This window comes from Manihot esculenta, chromosome 6 (assembly GCF_001659605.2).
Source record: "Manihot esculenta cultivar AM560-2 chromosome 6, M.esculenta_v8, whole genome shotgun sequence".
In the NCBI taxonomy this organism is placed as follows: Eukaryota; Viridiplantae; Streptophyta; class Magnoliopsida; order Malpighiales; family Euphorbiaceae; genus Manihot; species Manihot esculenta.
The window spans coordinates 15,296,576-15,311,252 of record NC_035166.2 but is presented as its reverse complement, the minus strand read 5'-3'; the positions used below and the strand labels follow the sequence as shown (position 1 = coordinate 15,311,252).

The window sequence follows — 14,677 nt, the reverse complement described above, 5'->3', positions numbered from 1 at the left end:
TACCAATAAAAATTAAAAATTAAAAAAAAAGTAAAGAGAGAGAGAGTGTGTGTGTGGAGAAGCCTCATCCTCATTTATCTGTCTGTGTTTCTCTATTATTTTTCTTTGAATGAAGTGATTACTCTCTTGAATCTCCATAGCCAGAGCAAAGTCCAGGGTCGATCTGCAGAACACAGAGAAATGGCAATCTACTTGCACTGGATTATTATCGCATTTCTGGCGGCTTCAGCAGACGCAGCCACCACATATACAGTCGGAGACGCTACTGGTTGGGCAGTTCCTACTAACATTTCCTTCTACGATAATTGGGTTGCTGATAAGTCGTTTGAGCCTGGAGACTCGCTAGGTAACCATATTTTCTTAATTACTTAATTTAATGACTATTCTGAATCTCTTTTCCTTTTTTTTTTGGGGCTTAATTCCCTTCTGTTCGCTTTCTTTAGTTCTTGGTGTTTAATTAACCCTTTTTTGTACATGGAAAAAGCTTGATTGTTGATTTAGAAAGAAACAGGATTGATCTGGTTGTAGACTGCAAGTCGTTTTGCATATATCCTAAATTTAGATACTCTTTCGAATACAAGTTTTAACGTATAAAATGTTGACATGTATAATAAGCTAATAAGGTAAAGTTGTGTGTATTAAAAAATAATTATTTTAAAATAAATATTAATTAATTTTTTTTTCAAAATGGAGATCAAAATTTAAGAAAAAAGTATATGAGACGAGTCAAATTTACTCGGACGCACCTCTGTATTATTTGAGTGGAAAGTAAATATTAACTAGTGGTTATATTTTTTTGACATGTAGTATGTAATTTTATATATAAAAATTTTTAAAAAATAAAAAATTTAAATTATTATCATAAAATATGACCCTACTGTTTGATTATTTTTATCTATTTATTAAATAAAATTTTAAAAATTTCATTATTATTATTATCTATTGAATCTCTTTATAAAACTAATAGTATTTTATTAATCTATATTAAAAAATAAAAGCTAATAAAATTATCTTATAACAAGTTAAAATTATTTTTCTAATTATTTTTATTTTTTATCCATTACTATTGGTATATAATTTTATGCTAACTTTCTGAGATACTTTGAATACTCTAATTTTTTCGGCGTAAATATATTAGAATAATTTAAAATAATTTCATTATAGTGATAATTAATACATTATTTTAAATAATATGAAAAAATAATTATTTTTAAATAATATTAATTTAAAATATTTATCACATAAAAAAAATACGTTTTCATATAAATAGAATAATTTACATAAATTTATTTTGCTTCTAATTTTAAATAATAAATAATATGAGTAATCTAGTTTATTTTGGTGAGAAATTGAAAAATATTATATATTAATGATCGACTCTATTATAAGTAAAAAGTAAAGAAAATTATTGGTTTTAATTACTTTTCTATGGTAAGCCAATGGTTTATCATCTTGCATTTAATATTTTTATTATAGGCACATTAATTAAATTAAATAAATTATTATTATTTATAGTGTCAAAATCTATTAAATATACTTAATTATTTTAGTATAAATTATTGATTTAAGGAGAATTTTTAGTATTTTATTAAATAAAATAAAATAAACTAATTAAAAATCACAATTTTCTATCAGAGTTATTATTATTATTATTGATAATATTTTAATAATTATATATATTATATTATATGAATCAACAAAAAATAATTATTTTTAATAAAATTATATTTATAATTATAGTTTTCCAAAAATTTCAATTCAATATATTCACCGTTGAGGTTTATTTGATTCACGGTTAATAAGTTTTATGCTTTATTTTAATTAGTTTAATATTATTAAAATTTTGTTTTATGAAGAATTATTAATTAATTAAAAACTATTATTATAATAAAATTTATATGTAAAATAATCATTCAACTTTTATTAGAATTACATTAAATATATATAAAATAATTTTAAAATGAAATTAAAATTTATATAATTACTTAATTTTTGTAAATATTAAATATATATGAAAACATTTTTATCCATTTAAAAAGATGGTTCCTCATCCACTCTTTTATATATAGTAGCTTTTATTTAATTTACATTGCACGTCTAATATATGTGATTTATTTTGTATATAATAAAATTTAATTCTTTTTTTGAAATGGAATAAAATTTAATTTTTATATAACTTATTTTAATAATTCTTATTTTAAAAATAATTTAGTGATATTTAAATTAATTTAATCTTTATTTTAGATTTTCTTAATAAACTCTAAGATTAATTTAAAATAATAAAATTATAATCTAATATATATGCTTATTTAAAAATTTTAATCTTATTATATTTTTATATATGGTTTAATATTTTTTAATTAATTAAAATTAATTTTAAAAATATAATTATCATCTATTTTAAAATTTTAAATTTAAATAATAAAATTATCATTTACTTAAAATAATTAAATTAATTAATTTATAAATAATTTAAAGGATTAAGAACATTATGGAAAATTCTATTATTCTCATCCTTTCACTTATAATTATATTTTATAATAAAGTATAATAATATAATTTACAATATTAATTATTCTCTATATGGTTATATTTTAATTTGATTGTAATTATTCTCCTTTCCAAAGTTATATTTTTTAATATACATGAACATAATTAATTTTTTTTTACTTAATTATATGGATTATTTTATGATTAATCTAGAAAATATAGTTTTGATGACTTCTCTAACACTTGATAGATGAATTATTAATTTGATAATTATTAGAATTTCAAATTGAGTGATCCTTTATATAATATTACTTGATAAATTTACCATTAAACTTTAAAAAATTTAATAATTTACTTCTATTATATTTATAATATTTATTCTTTATAATTTTAATTATACATATTATTTAATTTTTATAATTTTAAATACTCATAATAATTAGAAAATTATTGTCCCTTCAATATTTTTTTTTAATTATTATTATTAATCTATGAATAATTGAGTAGCTCTTCATTAATTAATATTATCTTGTTTTTGGTTCTTTTTGTAAAATTGATCTCATCATGACATCAGTATTCAACTGGACATCTACACACAATGTACTGGAAGTGACATCAAAGGCTGAATATGATAGCTGCACAAAAACAAATGGAATACTCAATGAAACCAGTCCTGTAACCATCAATTTGACAGCAAATGGAACCCTCTACTTCATCTGCACCATCGGCCCTCACTGCACATTGGGTCAGAAGGTGACCATTAAAGTTGGCAATGGAGTTTCAACGTCACCACCACCATCAAACTCTGCCAATCCACCCTTCACCATCAGTGCCTTTTGGCCACTTCTCTCTGCTATTCTCATGTATTTCTTCGCTTCTCCTGCCCACATTGTCTACTGAATTGGCTACTTTTATATGTGTATTAATTGTGTACCTTTACTTATGGAGTTGTTATGTGTAAGTTGTATGCTTTCTTGAGATTCGCTTATGCTATTTACTTGTTTTCTTTGCTTTTGGGTTTTGTATATTCTACATGTTGTTGCATGTAATCTTCTCAACCTGTGGATTTCAACCACAAAAAAGCTACATGTCGTTCTGTGGTAGAGCTTCTTTTGGCCTTCAAATTGTCTCTTTTGCCATGCATGGTCTCAGTTGAAGAAGCCTCCTTGATCCCAATCTATATATATCATCGAAGATTAGCTGTTGGGGGCATGTACCAATCAATTGGGTTGCAGTGCTGGAAGCTTTGGCTTTTCGTTGCCAACGCGTTGGGCTTTCGAATCTTGTACGAGAGTCGTAATGTCCATCTTGAGTTGACCGTGTCCTTGGTGATTGAACTGTAGAAATCAAGACGTTGGGCTTGGACCCTTCTTTGTATCAAGGCTTAACCCCTGTTTTCTACAAACTTAATACATTTACTTCCCCATTAAAAAAAAAAAAGAATAAGATTTAGAGGTAGAAGTTGTTTTTATATATATACATATTTCGTTACAGCAGTAACATTCAAAACAAGGCTCAAGAATTGATGTAAATTTAGGAGATGTTTTTTTAGAAAAAAAAAAAAAAAAAAAAAAACTGGAACGTTAATACTATGTTTGGAAAACTTTCTAGGGGAAAGAAAATAAAAGAGAAGAAAATATGGAAAGAAAATGAAAATAAAATCTTATTTTTCTTTTTTTGTTTGTTTGGATGTTAGAAAAATAAAAGAGAAAAGTTACCTTTTAAATAGTAATATACACACTCATGGATTTAGTCTGATAGTAAGTGTATTTGAGTAAAATATGAGAGATCACAGTTTCTACTCTCACAGTCTCGACCCTATTTAAAAAAAAAATTAAAAAAATAGTAATATAGAGTATTCTTGGTCGGTTTCCATGGCTCATAGAGACCATCAGTTACCCAAAAGGAATCACCTTCGTGGCCATGGTCTCAACAGATTGAAACAAGAGAGTGATTAGCTCATGGCTTTGTTAATCTCCTTTAGCCTTGTTAGATTAGATAGCCCTAGAGTTGCCACCTTAGATATTACTTTTTCAAATTTAAACATATGCTGTACATGATATAAAGTCCCTCATTATAAGCTCAAGGTCTGCAAAACTGCAAGCTAAAACAAACCCCACCTTTGGAGATTGTGAGGGAACCATTCTCCACAGGAGAAGACCGCTCAATGATTTAGAGTCTGGACAAAATCCAAAAGACTAGAAAAACTAAAGAAGATTTTTCTCATTAGAAGCAAAATGACAAGAGTTCACTCAAATAATTATTGATGGGAAAGATGGTTGTCAACTTTTAATTATTGACCGGATCATTTGTCTCGTGATTTTTACTTGAAATGTCACTTAATACCATGACCTTTAGTTGGTTGCACAACATCCAACATTTACAAAAATAATTGTTAAATTCTTAAACGTAGAAAAATGTAACAAGAAAAAAAATATCAAACTCTGTGATAAATAAGAGATGGGATGGGACAAGAGATGGTGATAGATAAGTTTAGGTTTGATTTATAGGAAAATTAATGGATCTGATTGGATAGTTGAGAAATAAATAGAAGATCGAACTGGTTTTGTGACTCTAAGGATGTTGAGAATTTTTGAAGCCGTTTGAGAGTTTCTAAAATATGGATCTTGTAAAATCTGTCCCCATATATAATTGGTTTAGAAATATTAATATCTTAATCGTTTTGGTAGACGGATCGTCCTATTCTAATATAACCGTAGAGTATTGTATTAAAAATGTCAGACGACTCATTTATAATGAGTAATAGACTAATAAATATTGAACCGCTTTCGTTATATCTTGTTCATTAGTTACATCTCGTCTGTCAGTCATACTTTCACGTGCAATGATAATCTAGTTGGAAATCTGCGTACTTTAAAGAGGTCAATTTGCGCGCTCCATATATAAGTGAGGTCGGAGATATAGGAGATACAAGAGATCGGACTTGCATTTTATGATAGGCAATCCTCCCACAAAATGGTCAAACTGAACGGATTGGTATAATTCCCGTTCGGTATAATTCTCTTTTCTTTTATATACAAGTATCACGATCTCAAGAATTCTATTATTATTATATCTTCAAAATATCTAAGAGTTAAATAACTAAATCATTGTAGAATTAGGTGCCAAATAAACTGCAAGTTATTATGAGGCAACATCTAATCACCAAGTTACTAATTGTTTTGATTTGGATGCTAGTTTGTAATTAATAATAAAAATACAAACTTTTTTAATTTATTTAAATTATCAATAATAAAATAAAATAAGAAAATCAAACTCTATATTGTCAATTAATTTGGTAGACGACTATGAATGCAATTGAAGGAGCTAATGAAAAGGATTGCAATAGGGGAGTCATATTTGTCCCCCAAAATACAAGGGGGGGGGGGGGGGGGGGGGGTCAGCAACCGCTGCAAAGGAGGAATGAAGGTGGGAATCAAAGTGAAGGATTTGAAATATTTATATATATACATATGGAAAAGAATCATTGGAGATAAGATGCTTATCTTCATTTGTATCTGTTTTTCTGGAGGCTTCCTCTTTGCTTGATTAGCAAATAAGTTTTCTTCTTTTTTGCTTTAGTCGCTGTCTTATCCTTAACAGTTATCATTTTTGTTAACATACAAAATTCATATGAGTATAGGCAATGTATTCATCCTACAAACAATCATCACCTTTTAAGAAAAAAATTAATTATATTATATAAGCTAGCTCAACTAATCTAGTCATATAATTTAATGAATAATTTTATGTGTCTTTAATTTTAAATATAATTTTTATCGAATCTAATCGTGATCAAACTTGAAAATTTCTATTTTATAACTCAAATAGAATATTTTATGAGAATTAGGATAGTAATAAAAAATTTAGGGAGAAAAGGCTTGTGTATTAATGAGAGTTATGTATAATTATATCGTATCTTTCATTGTTTAAGTGATGACATAGAGTAATTAGTTTTGAATTCTATAGTAGATTTGGACTGGACTTAAGTTTTGCTGTCGATATCTTACAGAGACTTACGATAATTTTTCGGAAATGAAATTTTAAAATGCACGACTTTAAAAAAAGTGACGAGAGCTGTAGGCCTATTACAAAATTCGATATAAAAATTCTATCGTTTAGGTGTAAATTTTGTATTTTAATTATATTTTTAGATATTTTGAATATTTTTATAATTTTACATATTACGGTTTTGTTTCTATTATAAATAGTTTCCTTAACCTTAACTATTAGAAACACACTTTTCAATTTTTGAAGAATTTTAATAAGATTTTTCGTTTTCTAATTTATCTTTTCTCTTGTATCATCTTACCCAAATGATATTGATTAAAACTCTTGACGAAATCTAATTAGTTCTTTATCAAGTTATTATCTAACATTTTTCATTCTATTAATGGAGAAGTATAATAATTAAAAAATAATTAAAATAGTAAATATTTTTCATTCAATAGAATGGAGAGTATTAGACCGTCATTTAAAAAGTAACTATTACTAGCATTTCTCTTGCATTCAAACCTTGTTTTTACAATAATATGGGGGTGAACACATATCCAGAATTAGTAAAAAAAAATTTCAAACAATTCCTCAATTACAAAATTGTTTCTAAGTTGACATTGAAGTTGGTTACCTTAATTAAAATATACATAAAATAAAAAGCAAAACTTATCAATTAGTAATTACAATTAATTGAGCTTTCTCTGCCTCTACACAATATCCATATTAATTTTCTGTGCTTGTTCAATTCCAATCTCCTAGTTGTATGTCTTAATTTGCAATTTCAGAATGTTCCTCATTTTTAATTGCATTATCTATTTAGTCCTTTTATTTGTTTCTCTCAAGTCAAGAGACTGATTAATGGTAAAAGCCTCAAATTCAAGGATGATTATAAAATTTTAGAAATAAAAGTATTTATTATTAATAACGGAAATTAAGAAAAATAAAAAAAATTACTCTTTACCACTTCAAGGCTTAACCTGGTGAAAAGTGCATCCTGTAACCTTGAAAGGTCTAAGATTCGACTCCCCCAACCCCTATTTCAAAAAAAAAAAAAAATTACTCTTTAATTCTTACATTATAAAAAATCCATTAGTTAATCTTTTAATTTTAAAAAATATATTAAAATATATTTAATATTTTAAAAAATATTAATTAGTCTATATTAATTTTAACTATTAAATATTTTATTATTTAATTTTTATAATTTAAAAAATTTATTAATAAAATTTATTAATAAATTTCTCATACTTATAAAAAAAACCTATAAATAAATTCCTTCGTTCTGAAAATATTTTAAATTTTATTATAATATTTGACAGTTAAAATTAACTAATAAATTAATTAATAAATTTGTTAAAATATTATAAATATTTTAAAAAATAAAAATTAAATATTATAAAAATTAAATAATAATTTTTTAAAAAAAATTAATAGGGTAAGATTTTGGGGAGCTGAGGAGCTAACACTGTAGAAGCAGCCATGCTGCTTCTACACAAGGCAAGATTTTTTTTTTTTTTTAATTATTTTTTAAATAAAGTGTGGGACAGAGGGCGAAAAGGAAAAGAGAGGATAGAATGTGGTTCCCACCTATTTTCTGTTTGAGAGAATGGAGGGGTTCTTAATTGGTATGCTTTAATTCAAATGGGTCCAAACAAAATTCTCCTTCTATAAATTAATTTTTAACTTTTTTTATTCTTTAATTTATGATAATTAAGCTTTTAGTATCCACTTATTCCATTTTTAAATTTTTCATCCTATTATAATTAAGTCGAAAACAATGATAAATACAATAATTATAAACAAAATTACGTCATTAATCATACATATTTTAATTCGAAATATATTATTGACGCAATTAATATACAAGTCTGAAAATACAACCTGTAAATTTTAAAATTTTGGAAATCTTATCAACGCCATTAAACTTTCTATCATTACAATCAAACAGTAGAAAATAAGTTAATTTTTAAGACATATCGATGATTTTCCGTCAAACAGACAAAGCCTCAGACAAGATTTGAAAGAGTACTTCCAACTTGGAACACAACCAAAAGGAATTATGCCTGCTCTTACAACACAAACTATTCCTCCATCCTACTGATAACAATAACCCTACTTAGAGCTTCTCAAATTAGCTATTCTAACTTAAAACACCAATCACACAGCAAAGCACACTTATAAACAGGCTCCTGATGACAGCTATCTTACCTACAGCAACGTCCTGCACCATTTCCAATCAAGGATAATTATCAAGAAATAGCAGGAAAATCATTCTTAATTCCTCCACATTCTCACAATGTACACTCTCTGTGTCACATGGTACTTTCTGAATTCCAATTGCTCTTCAGAATATCCCTATCAACATCCTGAGGATCCATTTTGGCTCTGCATTGCACACCCTGTGCACAAAAGCTGATTCTTAAAACACGCAGCTTCTCAAGGGAGGCTATTTTTTCCCTTAGTTTACTTGATAAGCTGCCATATAGAACCCAATTTTGTTCACAGAAGGGCACAACACAGACAAACTTGCTCCGAGTCTCCACTTCAATTAAACAATTATCCCATAAAGCCCATATGTATATATATACATATATAGAACAGAACAATCTATTCACATCATAAAGCTGTCACCCGCAAATGTAAGATTGCAAATAAAACAGTGGAGACCAAAGTGAAAGGCAACACTGGGAAAATGAGCCTCAACCGCTCCTACACATTGTCCTTCACCCTATAACAATTTGTGAAGATTGAAGGGTTCAGTGTGATGACCTACAGCTATAACTCACAGTAAATTTAAGGCCAACACCAGAACTAATAAATAGGAGTTGGGAATGGATTTGTAGAGGTAAAATATACTTGAAAGCAATCACAAAATAATCAAAACAAAAAGTTTAAGTGGTTCAACAATTTGCTTACTCCATGGAACAATCCATGAAAAATGAAAAATAATACAACCACTAATTAATCACATACACACAAATCCTTCAAGCCAATCACATCCAACAGTTTTTTCCCTTGCTAATTAGTGGTCTCACTAGCCCCTCACAAAAGACTTTTTAAACACTCACAACCACTCAAATTTGAGGCCACCCAAACCAAGAGCTCGAAGCTCCTTATTTAATATATATGCATGAATGCCAGAAAAAGCTTACTTGGGCATTACTCCAATTAAAACTCAAGAAGCCTTTTCAATGATGTTTTACATTCCTTGATTATTAAGTATATTTCTGAATGGATTTTGCTTGATTTTTGCATAGTAGAGAAGCCATTCATGCGGAGACCACTACAAGGGGACTGATTTCATAATAGTTCAGTTAGTTGGACTGGATGGTATAGAGTGGTCTAATGTCTTGATTTTGGATTTTAAGTCACCAACTATTAACTCTGACTTCATTTACAATTCACGTTTTTGCTAAACCCCAACTTGCAATCCTGTTAGCATGTAAATCTCTGTGACCAGAACTACATATGAAAAAGAGGTTGCAAAATGGATTGACTAGCATAATAGAGGCATCTTGAATTCTAATGCATATTCATTACAACAGGAAAACATAGTCTACAAACCTGGCTTTTCTATCCGACCAAGGAACTGGTTAGAAGGAAACTCAGGTTGCCAGCAAAATTGTCCATCGTCCACATCCTCATTGAAGGGTGCCTTCCGCTTTCTCATAGTTGTGTCCAAATTCTGATGAACTTCACCCACTGAAAACCACTTAATTGGACAGGTCCCAAAAGGATCATTAGCATTTGTAATAGGAGGACACAACTCTTTGTCTTTTTGTGGAGAAAAAACACTGAGCCTGTCCCTGTCTTGAGAACTGCTTGAAACAGGGACCTCAGTTTCTTGAGCTGAACTTCTTTCCATGCTCATACCGGGGTCAGTATATAGACCCAACCTTAAAGACAAATCACATTGTGTGCCAGGTGACTTCTCATGAGTAATCCGAAAATCTCCTTGTGAGATATTCTCAGCAGCAATTTGAGCACTAGGACATGAGAAAAGGTTCTGCAAAACATCCATTTTAGCAGATTCTGTGACTAATGAGCTGATAGGATTACCAACATATATAATGTTGGGACTCCTCTCTATGAGTTGGGAAACTAAATGGGGCCGTTCATTGTGATAGTTATTTCCATAATACAAAGGATAAACTGAACCCAGGTTCGGTTGCTTGTTAGTGTCCCTAGTGATAAACTGACTACAGCCAGCAGAAATGTTCTCATACAGTTGAGGATAACTGCAAGGAGACGCCACATTACTTGCCTCAGTCAAATGATGGTTACATTCTGAAACTGGGAACGTTGAATTTACAGCGATGGTGGTTCTTGCAAAATTCAACTGACTGCTGGACTGAAGTGGTGCTGACTGAGGGCATTGTTTATTATTAGTTTTTTCCATAACTCTAAGGGGTGCAGATACAGGTTCTTGCACTCTTGGGCTGAGGTAACTCCTGGGGTTACTGTGCCGCTGGCTCCTTGAAGCTCTAACTGGAATGCAGCCCAGATTGAGGGCAGCTGAAAAACATATTGGCAAAAGACCAATAGTTTAACACAGAGTACATTTGCTTCAAACTACTTCTAGTGGAAATTCAGATTAAGCTTAAAACCCTTTTTTATTTTTCAAATTTACCATACATCAATTACAATCTCAAGGTAATTGTTGCTAGCTACTTACCTTTCAAGACCTTTAACCATTAGCAAAATAAGAAACAAGATAAGCATAGTTACAGAGTTGGATCCAGTAAGTGTATAAGTGAATTAAAAATCAATACCTTCAATACAAGGAGGCAAAAGCTCTCCGGTTTCACTGCTCTCATCTCTTCGAATAATTGTGTTAATGGCATCATTCACACGATCCCACAATGTTTCTGGGTTCATATACTCAGCCTTAGCAATAAAAACAATGCAAAATGAGTACAAAGCAAAATACACAATAAATAAATAAAGATCCAAGAATCAGTAGGCAAAAACAAAATACCTCAGAGTTGGCTTTGGAGTACATGATTTCCTCAGCTTTCAAGACCACAATAGGAAGCTTCTCTTGCCATTCCTTGTTCTTTTTAGTAGCGGCACTGTGAGTCTCATTAGCGACCCTAATCAAACAGATGGTGCACAGTCACAAAAATGCAAAATTACGAACTAGATTCAAGAAAATAAGGTGAAATATACAAGATCCAGAACCTGAAAATTTGTTGAATGATGGAACCTCTCATGGGTTGGTGCCTATCGCTGTGCCAAGCTCTCCTCACGCACTCATAAGGTCTCGGCCCTGGCCTCGGCATCTTCACCGGCAACTACCTCTAAAAACACACAAAAACACGCACACCCCTATGTCGCAGAGACAGAGAGAGGCAGATATTTGAGCTTTTATGAAAAAGAGAGAGCACACACTACATGGGTCACTTCAATTCTTACGTTGCTTTCGCTCTTTCAAATCAAATTCCAGTTAGCAACGGGGGCTTTCTTCTTGTTGGCTGGAGAGTGGTACAAAGAAAAAGAGAGAGAGAAAGAGAGAGAGAGAGTTGCTTTCCCATAACTTTGCCTTGCCCAATAATTTAGAAGAGATTACCATAATTTTTCATGGTCATTTTTTCTGGTGAAAAAAGTATGTTGGGTCATTTCTCGGAAAAAAAAAATTATTATTTTTTCATACGAATTTTCCTCATTTAATTGAATTAAAATAGATTTAAATAGTATATAATTAAAATTACAATGAATTAAAATTTAAAATATGTAATGGGTTGAAGTCGAATTTAAATTTTATAATGTTAGTTATTTACTATTCAATGTGTTAATATAAATAACAATTTAAATATAAAAATGTTTTTTTATTATAATAATTATTAAATTTTTTAATATTTTGTAATTTAAAATATAATGAATTTTTTAAAAAAATGTTAAAGGAAAAATATTTTAATATGAATTATAATTTAAAAATATAAAATGAAAAACAAGTATGGTTATTATTTTAAAAAATAATAAACAAAATTGAAATAAATTTATTAATATTTAAGATAAATTTTACTCAAATTTTAAATAAGTTTACATATTAAAAATAATAATAATATTTAAATTCGAGTAGAATGATTTTTTTTATATGGTATTTTACACGTCACCATTACAGATGGTGATGATGGGTGTCAAAAGCCAAATAGTTGGCCTTGCTCAGCGTAATGAAAAGGCTTAATGAAAAATTTTATTGTATTTTATTTTGAAATGAGATTGAAAACGTTTAAGTTAATATATTAAGGAAAATTATTTTTTTATTTATAAATTATAATATAACTAACTGTTTTAAAATTCAATATTTTATTCTAAAATTCAATTCCATTAAAATCTGAAATTTTTTCAAAAAAAATACTCTTAATAAAAAGGAAATGATTTGAGAACTTTTTTAGAATTAAATGCTTTAATTTTTAAAATTCAATTCAATCAAAATAAGTGATCCCTTTCTAAGAATTGAACAAATAAAATTAAGCTTAATTTTTACAAATAAAAAAATCAATAAATTTAAAATTTAAACTCAAAAAATCTAACAAAAATTAAAATAGATATAAGTCAAATTATCAAAAATCAAACCTCAATAGAGATTCCCTTGTCGCTTGTCATTGCTCACAGTCTCCCACCGCTTGCATTGCCCGCTGATCGTCATTATTCACTACTATTTGCATCTCCACAGACTCCCACCGCTTATATTATCCGTTGATTGCCATTATCCATTACTGTTTGCATTTCTAACTACTTACTATTGTATGGGACTCGCTACTCGCCATCGCACGTGGCTCGTTGCTTGCTATTCTTTGAAATTAAAAAAATTAATCGAATTAAATTAATTTAAAAATTTAGTTTTATTTTTTATTAATTTTAATTTAATTTAATTTTTAATTTTAAAAATTTTAATTATTTTGATTTAATTTAATTTTAATTAGAAAAAAATTAAACTGAACCAATTAGTGATAATAATGTATTTTTTCAATAAAATAGAGAAATTAAATCATATTAAAATTAAAATATTTTAATTAATTTTTAAAATATTAAAAATAAAGTGTAAAAAATAAAAAAAATTATTAAAAATTAAAATCGATCAAATCGAATTAAATCGAACCGAATCAGATCAATTCAATTCGATTTTTAATTAAAATTAATTCGATTCGATTTTTATAAATACTAAAATTTTAATTTTTAATTTATTCAATTCGATTTGATTCGATTTAAAATCAAATCGATCGAATGCTTACTCCCCATGTAGCGCAGCTTGCATCACTCACTATTGTAAATTATAGCTCACCATCTCATACCGTTAGACATCGGCCATTGCTTGCTATTTATGGTCCCTTTCATCCTTCATCTCCTTTGACCAAACATGAATAATAAATATAAGTTGAGAATTTAACAAATATAAAATTATTTATGAATTTGTTCAAAAAAATTATGAGAATTTGAAAATTTAATGAATATTTGTTGAGAATTTAAAAAATATAAAATTATTTACGAATTTGAAGAAAAATTATGAGAATTTGAAAATTTAAAAAATAAAAGTCATTGGTATTTTTAAAATTATATTTAATTTTTTTATTTAAACTTAAATAGTTATCATAATAGAATTATTGGATAGAGTGTGATTTCTAATTTTAATAGAATTAAATTTCAATAACTTTAAATTTTAAAAATAAATAGATAAATCTATTAATTATACTATCTCTCAAAAATAAAAAAATAATTTTTTTCATATATATTAAAAAGTCTGAGCTCAAATTAAAATTAAATTTCATAATTTTTAGGTCAAACTAACAAAATAAAATTTAATTGATGAAATTTAAGCTACATTAATCTTAGATTAAAACTTCTAAATTACTTCACATAAAAATTAAAAATAAAATAAATAAAATAGAACATAAACCAGAGTAAAATAATGTGCAGATATAATAATAAAATCATTATACCCATATTAAATGAAGGAAGAATTTTGGATAACGAATGATTTATAAAAAAAAAGAAGAAGTCAAAATTTTCTTCTTCCTTTGGATTCACGTGACTTCCGCAATAAATCCCATCTAATCTCAATTTCGTAAAAGCTGTGATAATCAACCACAATCATATTTTAATGGTCTTTATTTTAATGATCTTTTGAATATAAACGATAAAAAATTTTATATTTAATTATGATTATGATTAAAAATTTCAATTTAAA

The 14,677-nt window shown here is 27.7% G+C and overlaps 2 protein-coding genes across 4 annotated transcripts; one reads left to right on the top strand and one right to left on the bottom strand.

Annotated features, from left to right (window-relative positions):
* LOC110617505 (cucumber peeling cupredoxin) lies at positions 1-3,515 on the top strand. Its single transcript, XM_021760338.2, has 2 exons — positions 1-346; positions 3,065-3,515. Exons 1-2 carry the CDS (start codon positions 181-183, stop codon positions 3,388-3,390), a joined length of 492 nt encoding a protein of 163 aa, XP_021616030.1. The 5' UTR covers positions 1-180; the 3' UTR covers positions 3,391-3,515.
* Positions 3,516-8,377: 4,862 nt separating this feature from the next.
* LOC110617504 lies at positions 8,378-12,043 on the bottom strand. Of its 3 annotated transcripts, none has more exons than XM_021760337.2 (5): positions 11,668-12,042; positions 11,465-11,579; positions 11,259-11,373; positions 10,051-11,001; positions 8,378-9,214 (listed from the first exon to the last, which is right to left on the bottom strand). In XM_021760337.2, the coding sequence occupies exons 1-5, from the start codon at positions 11,766-11,768 to the stop codon at positions 9,210-9,212; spliced, it is 1,287 nt and encodes a 428-aa protein (XP_021616029.1). In that variant the 5' UTR covers positions 11,769-12,042; the 3' UTR covers positions 8,378-9,209. The 3 variants fall into 3 exon arrangements, with proteins under 3 accessions (XP_021616029.1, XP_021616028.1, XP_043813862.1); XM_021760336.2 differs by lacking the exon at positions 8,378-9,214 and adding an exon at positions 9,225-9,918 and having other exon boundaries at positions 11,668-12,043; XM_043957927.1 differs by lacking the exon at positions 8,378-9,214 and having other exon boundaries at positions 9,967-11,001.
* Positions 12,044-14,677: the final 2,634 nt, after the last annotated feature.

Bases quoted from the DNA above. Each gene is read 5' to 3' on its own strand.
- LOC110617504 (XM_021760336.2), bottom strand. From the start codon at position 11,768: ATGCCGAGGCCAGGGCCGAGACCTTATGAGTGCGTGAGGAGAGCTTGG. The intron at 11,002-11,258 runs GTATTGATTTTT...TATGTTTTTCAG, and splicing joins TTTGCCTCCTTGTATTGAAG to CTGCCCTCAATCTGGGCTGC. The intron at 9,919-10,050 runs GTTTGTAGACTA...ACATGCTAACAG, and splicing joins TGGTCGGATAGAAAAGCCAG to GATTGCAAGTTGGGGTTTAG.
- LOC110617505 (XM_021760338.2), top strand. From the start codon at position 181: ATGGCAATCTACTTGCACTGGATTATTATCGCATTTCTGGCGGCTTCA. The intron at 347-3,064 runs GTAACCATATTT...TCATGACATCAG, and splicing joins TGAGCCTGGAGACTCGCTAG to TATTCAACTGGACATCTACA.